This window comes from Rattus rattus, chromosome 2, assembly GCF_011064425.1.
Source record: "Rattus rattus isolate New Zealand chromosome 2, Rrattus_CSIRO_v1, whole genome shotgun sequence".
NCBI classification, from domain to species: Eukaryota; Metazoa; Chordata; class Mammalia; order Rodentia; family Muridae; genus Rattus; species Rattus rattus.
The window spans coordinates 230,187,839-230,194,825 of NC_046155.1; the positions used below are offsets into that span (position 1 = coordinate 230,187,839).

General features: G+C 48.9%; 1 protein-coding gene across 1 annotated transcript; it reads left to right on the top strand.

Annotated features, from left to right (window-relative positions):
* Positions 1 to 343: 343 nt before the first annotated feature.
* LOC116894712 lies at positions 344 to 4,957 on the top strand. The gene is given in 2 exon segments (XM_032896410.1): positions 344 to 4,772; positions 4,775 to 4,957. Coding segments are annotated over 2 exon segments (4,485 nt in total). The 3' UTR covers positions 4,831 to 4,957.
* The last annotated feature ends 2,030 nt before the right edge of the window (positions 4,958 to 6,987 follow it).

The following is a 6,987-nucleotide window of genomic DNA, read 5'->3' on the forward strand; positions in this document are numbered from 1 at the left end:
GAATCAGGTGCGATCGCGGTTTCGGTTTTGCGGACGCTCAGGGAGACCGCACTCCAAGAAGGAGAGCGGGGTGGATAAGGATAGACGTGTCCAGGTGTCCACCGTCCGTTCGCCCTGGGGAGGCGTCCCAGGAGGACACGGGGAGGACCAGGGACGCCTGGTGGACCCCTTCTGGTAGGTCAGAGGAGACTTTACTCCTTGACGACCGATTTGTTAGGCAAGGTCTGGGACCTGCCGATCAGTTTCAGTGCCTCTGGTCGACCACGCAGGTCGACGTCGGTTTTGTTTTCTGTTGTCTTTTTTGTTTGTGTTCGTGTGTGTGGTGTGTGTTGTCGAGCTCGACATGGGACAGAAAGTAACGACTCCTTTGACTTTGACTTTGGATCACTGGACTGAAGTAAGGACTAGAGCTCACAATTTTTCAGTAGATGTAAAGAAGGGACCATGGCAGACTTTTTGTTCATCTGAATGGCCGACCTTCAAGGTGGGATGGCCACCAGAGGGAGCTTTTAACCTGTCTCTTATTTTCGCTGTCAAGCGCATTATCTTTCAGGAGGAAGGTGGGCATCCCGACCAGATTCCCTATATCACCGTTTGGCAGGACCTGGTCCAGAATCCCCCACCTTGGGTTACACCCTGGACCGTGGGGTCCGGAGCGACGGTGGCAGTTGCGGCAGCTAAACCTAAGCAAACCCAACTGCAGGCCAAGACCCAGCAGACGGCGGGTCCTTCAGCACCCCCGAAGATTTACCCCGAGATTGAGGATCCTTTGTGGACAGAGCCTCAGCCTCCCCCTTATCCTTTGCCACAGCCATCGGCACCCCCGATTCCGGCACCTGCCGAGAGGGACGGGGTAGAGGGGCCTGCGGCGGGGACGCGGAGCCGGAGAGGCCGCAGCCCAGAGGGAGATTTCACGGTTGCCTTGCCCCTCCGTGCCTATGGCCCACCACCGGGCCCCGATGAACTTGTTCCTTTGCAGTATTGGCCTCTCTCCTCAGCTGACCTATATAATTGGAAAAATAATCACCCTTCCTTTTCAGAAAATCCTGCAGGCCTGACTAGGCTTCTTGAATCCATTATGTTTTCCCATCAGCCCACTTGGGATGATTGTCAACAGCTCCTGCAGATACTCTTCACCACAGAGGAGAAAGAAAGGATCCTGTTAGAAGCCAGAAAGAATGTCCCCGGACCGGATGGAACCCCCACTAGTCTCCCCAATCTTATAGATGAAGCTTTCCCCCTGACCCGTCCGGCCTGGGATTTCAACACTGCGGAAGGTAGGGAGCGTCTCACAGTATACCGCCGGACTCTAGTGGCAGGGCTCAGAGGGGCCGCACGGCGACCCACCAATTTGGCTAAGGTAAGAGAAGTTCTCCAGGGACCGGCAGAACCGCCCTCTGTTTTCTTAGAGCGATTGATGGAGGCTTATAGGAGATATACGCCGTTTGATCCCTCCTCGGAGGGACAGCAAGCAGCTATAGCCATGGCCTTCATAGGGCAGTCTGCCTCAGACATTAGGAAAAAGTTACAGAGATTAGAAGGGCTCCAGGACTACACTTTGCGAGATTTAGTAAAAGAAGCAGAGAAGGTGTATCATAAGAGGGAAACAGAGGAAGAGAAACAAGAGAGAGAAAAAAGAGAGACAGAAGAGAGAGAGAACCGGCGTGATCGCCGACAAGAGAGGAATTTAACTAAGATTTTGGCCGCAGTGGTAGGTGATAGAAGGGTAGAGAGAGGACAGTCAGGGTACCTGGGCAACGGAACAAGAAGACCTCTAGGAGAAGAAAGACCACCACTTAAAAAGGATCAATGCGTATACTGTAAAGAAAGAGGACATTGGGCCAGAAACTGTCCTAAAAAGAAACAGAGAGGATCCAAGGTATTGACCTTTGAAGAGGACTAGGGGAGTCGGGGCTCGACTCCCCTCCCCGAGCCTAGGGTAACTCTTTCAGTGGAGGGGACTCCTGTCGATTTTTTGGTAGACACAGGAGCAGAACATTCAGTTTTGACCAAGCCACTGGGACAATTGGGGCAAAGAAGGACTATGGTAATGGGAGCCACTGGTAGTAAACTTTACCCCTGGACCACTAAACGAGTTTTAGATATAGGAAAAAGCCAAGTGACTCATTCTTTTCTTGTGATTCCTGAATGCCCCATGCCCCTATTGGGAAGAGACTTATTAACCAAACTCAAGGCTCAAGTGCAGTTCACCACAAAAGGACCGAAGATAACCTGGGAAGAGGCCCCTGTTGCATGTTTGGTTTTAAGTTTAGAAGAAGAATATCGCCTCCATGAGCAGAATCCCAAACAGCTACTAGCCCCTGAGTGGCTATCTGCTTTTCCTGAAGTCTGGGCTGAGCAGGCAGGGATGGGGTTGGCCAAACAGGTACCGCCAGTAGTAGTGGATTTAAAAGCCGATGCCACTCCAGTTTCAGTCAAACAATACCCTATGAGTAGGGAAGCTAAAGAAGGCATCCGGCCACATATTCAGAGACTGTTACAACTAGGGATTCTAGTGCCTTGCCAATCCCCTTGGAACACTCCTCTCCTGCCTGTACGCAAACCTGGGACTAATGATTATCGGCCAGTACAGGATTTAAGAGAAGTTAACAAAAGGGTACAGGACATTCACCCTACGGTTCCAAATCCTTACAATTTACTGAGTTCTCTACCACCAGAGCGGACTTGGTACACTGTCTTAGACTTAAAGGATGCCTTTTTCTGCCTTCGGTTGCATCCCAACAGCCAGCCACTATTTGCTTTCGAGTGGAGAGATCCAGAAGGAAGACACACTGGTCAGTTGACCTGGACACGGCTACCCCAGGGGTTCAAAAATTCCCCTACTCTCTTCGATGAGGCACTCCATCGAGACCTTGCACCCTTTAGGGCACAGAACCCCCAGATTTCTCTTTTGCAATACGTTGATGACCTATTGATTGCTGCTTCAACCCAAGAACTGTGTTGTGATGGGACTAAAAAGCTCCTAAATGAATTGGGTAAGTTGGGGTACCGGGTGTCTGCTAAAAAAGCTCAGCTGTGTCGCACTGAGGTGACCTACCTAGGATACACTCTCCGAGAAGGAAAGCGGTGGCTCACCGAGGCTCGAAAGAAAACTGTGATGCAGATCCCGACCCCTACCACTCCGCGACAAGTACGTGAGTTTCTGGGGACGGCGGGCTTTTGTAGACTTTGGATACCGGGGTTCGCAACACTGGCAGCCCCTTTATACCCTCTTACAAAAGAAAAGGTCCCATTTACCTGGACCGAGGAACACCAAAGAGCCTTTGAGGATATAAAAGCTGCACTATTGACAGCCCCTGCCCTGGCTCTGCCAGATTTGACTAAGCCTTTCACCTTATATGTTGATGAACGGGCTGGAGTAGCCCGCGGGGTCTTAACTCAGGCTCTGGGGCCCTGGAAACGCCCGGTAGCCTACTTGTCAAAAAAGTTAGACCCGGTCGCCAGCGGATGGCCCTCCTGTCTAAAAGCCATTGCTGCCGTGGCCCTGCTTGTTAAAGATGCTGACAAGCTTACCCTAGGTCAACATGTGACTGTCATTGCTCCCCATGCTCTGGAGAGTATCGTGCGGCAGCCCCCGGACCGGTGGATGACTAACGCACGGATGACTCACTATCAGAGCCTGTTGCTAAATGAACGAGTGACTTTCGCCCCACCTGCCATTCTTAATCCTGCTACTCTTCTCCCTGAGATACATAACTCCACCCCAATACATCAATGTGTCGATATCCTGGCGGAAGAGACCGGAACAAGGAAGGACCTGACTGATCGACCATGGCCAGGTGTGCCTGCTTGGTACACGGATGGTAGCAGTTTTGTGGTGGAAGGAAAAAGGAGAGCGGGAGCGGCAGTGGTAGACGGAAAGCAGGTAATCTGGGCAAGTAGTCTTCCAGAAGGAACTTCAGCTCAAAAAGCCGAACTTGTGGCTTTGACTCAGGCCTTGCGATTGGCAGAAGGTAAGGCCATTAACATTTATACCGACAGCCGGTATGCCTTTGCTACAGCCCATATACATGGAGCCATCTATAAGCAGAGGGGGCTACTCACTTCGGCGGGAAGAGACATCAAAAACAAAGAAGAGATTTTAGCCCTTTTAGAGGCAGTACATTTGCCAAAGAAGGTGGCCATTATTCATTGTCCAGGTCACCAAAAAGGAGAAGATCCTATAACAAAAGGGAACCAAATGGCGGATCTTGTGGCAAAACAGGTGGCCCAGCAGGTAACAATACTAGCAGAAAAGAGTCAGACTCCAGTGGAAACTCCAGTCACTGATGACTCTAACCACATTTATTCAGCCGATGATTTTAAAATATTAGAAAATATGGTTAATAGAAAACAAGCTCAAGAATTCAGCTTTGATGGGGTAGCGCGGACTATGGATGGGCGAGTGATCCTGCCAACAAAAGAAGGAGTAAGTTATGTTCAGAGACTACACCAGTTGACTCATTTGGGAGCAGATAAGCTAAAACAACTTGTCAAAGCTTCTAAATACCATGTGTTAAATTTAAATTCAACAATTAGGCAGGTGATTGACTCTTGCCAGGCCTGTGCGCTTACTAACGCTGCTAGGCCCTATCATGAACCTGGAAAAAGAAGACGAGGAGACCGACCGGGAGTCTACTGGGAAGTAGATTTTACTGAAATAAAGCCAGGAAAATACGGTAATAAATATCTATTAGTCTTTGTTGATACCTTTTCAGGATGGGTAGAGGCTTTCCCCACTAAATCTGAAACTGCTCAGGTGGTGGCCAAGAAGATTCTTGAAGAAATCTTACCCCGGTTTGGTGTACCCAAGGTAATCGGCTCGGATAATGGGCCAGCTTTCGTTGCCCAGGTAAGTCAGGGATTGGCCTCGCAACTGGGGACAGATTGGAAATTACATTGTGCATATAGACCCCAGAGTTCAGGACAGGTAGAAAGAATGAATAGAACTCTAAAAGAGACCCTAACTAAATTAGCCATTGAGACCAGTGGTAAAGACTGGGTGACTCTCCTTCCCTTTATGCTTCTTAGGGTCCAAACACACCCGGACGTTTGGCCTCACTCCTTATGAGATTCTCCATGGGGGACCGCCCCCCTTGACTGAGTCCAGTGGGATATTGGATCCCAGTGTCGACTCTTCCTCATCCTCTGCTTTGTTTACTCATCTAAAGGCTCTAGAAGTTGTCAGAACACAGATCTGGGACCAGATAAAAGAAGCCTACGCACCGGGAACTTCAGAGGTGCCCCACGGGTTCCAGGTTGGAGATTCGGTCTTAGTCAGACGACATCGAGCCGGCACCTTAGAGCCTCGGTGGAAAGGACCATATCTGGTGTTGCTGACCACCCCCACGGCAGTAAAAGTGGATGGGATCGCTGCTTGGATACACGCCTCCCACATCAAGAAGGCACCCAATCAAAATGAAGACAACAACTGGACGGTGGCAACTACTGATAATCCTCTTAAGCTTCGCCTGTGCCGCAGAGGTAAAGAGCCAGGATGCAGGGATATGGCCGGGGAACATCGGAGTAGCGAATCCTCCGCAGCCAGCAGCGAATCCCCCACAGCCAGCTAAAAACCCACGTATGGGCCACCAAAACCTACAATATCGAAATTCCTGGCCGCCGCCGATAAGATCCAGGCCGCTGCCAATGCTATCGCCAAATATGGACCTCCAACTGAAGAACCCGCTGCTGCTATTAATGATCTAACTAAAGAACCCCTCTCCATTTCAGATACTCCCATACCACCAGATACTGAAAATCGTCTATTTAGCTTAATGCAAGGGGCATTCCTGGTCTTGAATCGTACCTATCCTAATGCTACTCAGTCTTGTTGGATGTGTTATACCCCTAGCCCCCCATATTATGAGGGCATTGCTCAGGTCAGGGGTTACAACAAAACAACAGATCACTCTCAATGCCGTTGGGGACAAAACCTCAAGTTTACTCTAACAGAAATTTCAGGAAAAGGGCTTTGTATAGGCCGGGTACCCCGTGACAAACAGTATCTTTGTAATCAAACACAAACCGTCCTGCCTGGGAGAGAAATTCAGTATTTAGTACCCCCCTTAGACACGGTATGGGCCTGCAGCACTGGTCTCACTCCTTGCGTATCAACTCTTGTTCTCTATGCTTTAGAAGATTATTGCATTTTAATACAAATTGTCCCTAAACTCCTGTACCATGATGATAGCTCTTTTTTAGATGAGTTTGATCACCGAAGCCGCTGGAAGAGAGAACCTATCACCTTGACCTTTGCGGTACTCATGGGACTGGGAGTGGCGGCTGGAGTTGGTACGGGTACCGCTGCATTAATTCAGACTCCCCTATATTATAAGGAATTGCGAGCAGCTATAGATACTGATCTTAGATCCATAGAACAATCTATAACTAAACTAGAAGAGTCTTTAACTTCCCTGTCTGAAGTAGTACTACAAAATAGGAGGGGATTAGACTTATTATTTCTCAAGGAGGGAGGACTTTGTGTGGCCCTGAAAGAAGAATGTTGTTTTTACGTTGATCATTCAGGAGTGATCAAAGATTCAATGGCTAAGCTCAGAGAACGCTTAGATTTACGTCAAAAAGAAAGAGAAAACAGACAGGGATGGTTTGAAGGCTGGTTTAATAAATCCCCATGGTTAACTACTCTTCTTTCTACTTTGGCTGGACCCATTATAATACTTATGCTTCTACTTACTCTCGGGCCATGCATACTCAATAGACTGATGGCTTTTATAAAAGAAAGAGTGAGCGCTGTTCAGGTATTGGTTCTGCGACAACAGTACCAAGAGTTACAATGGGATGAACAATCGCTCTAGGATTAGAGCGATAAAAAGAAGAAGTGGGGAATGTAGAATTAGGATGAATACTAAAAGGAGAAATAGGGGTCTAGCTACCCAGAAAGAAGAAGTGGGGCCTGTGAGAACCTGAACTTTTCACCCCCCTAGCTATACAATGGTTCCCGAAACAGCCTTGCATGAGAAGTTT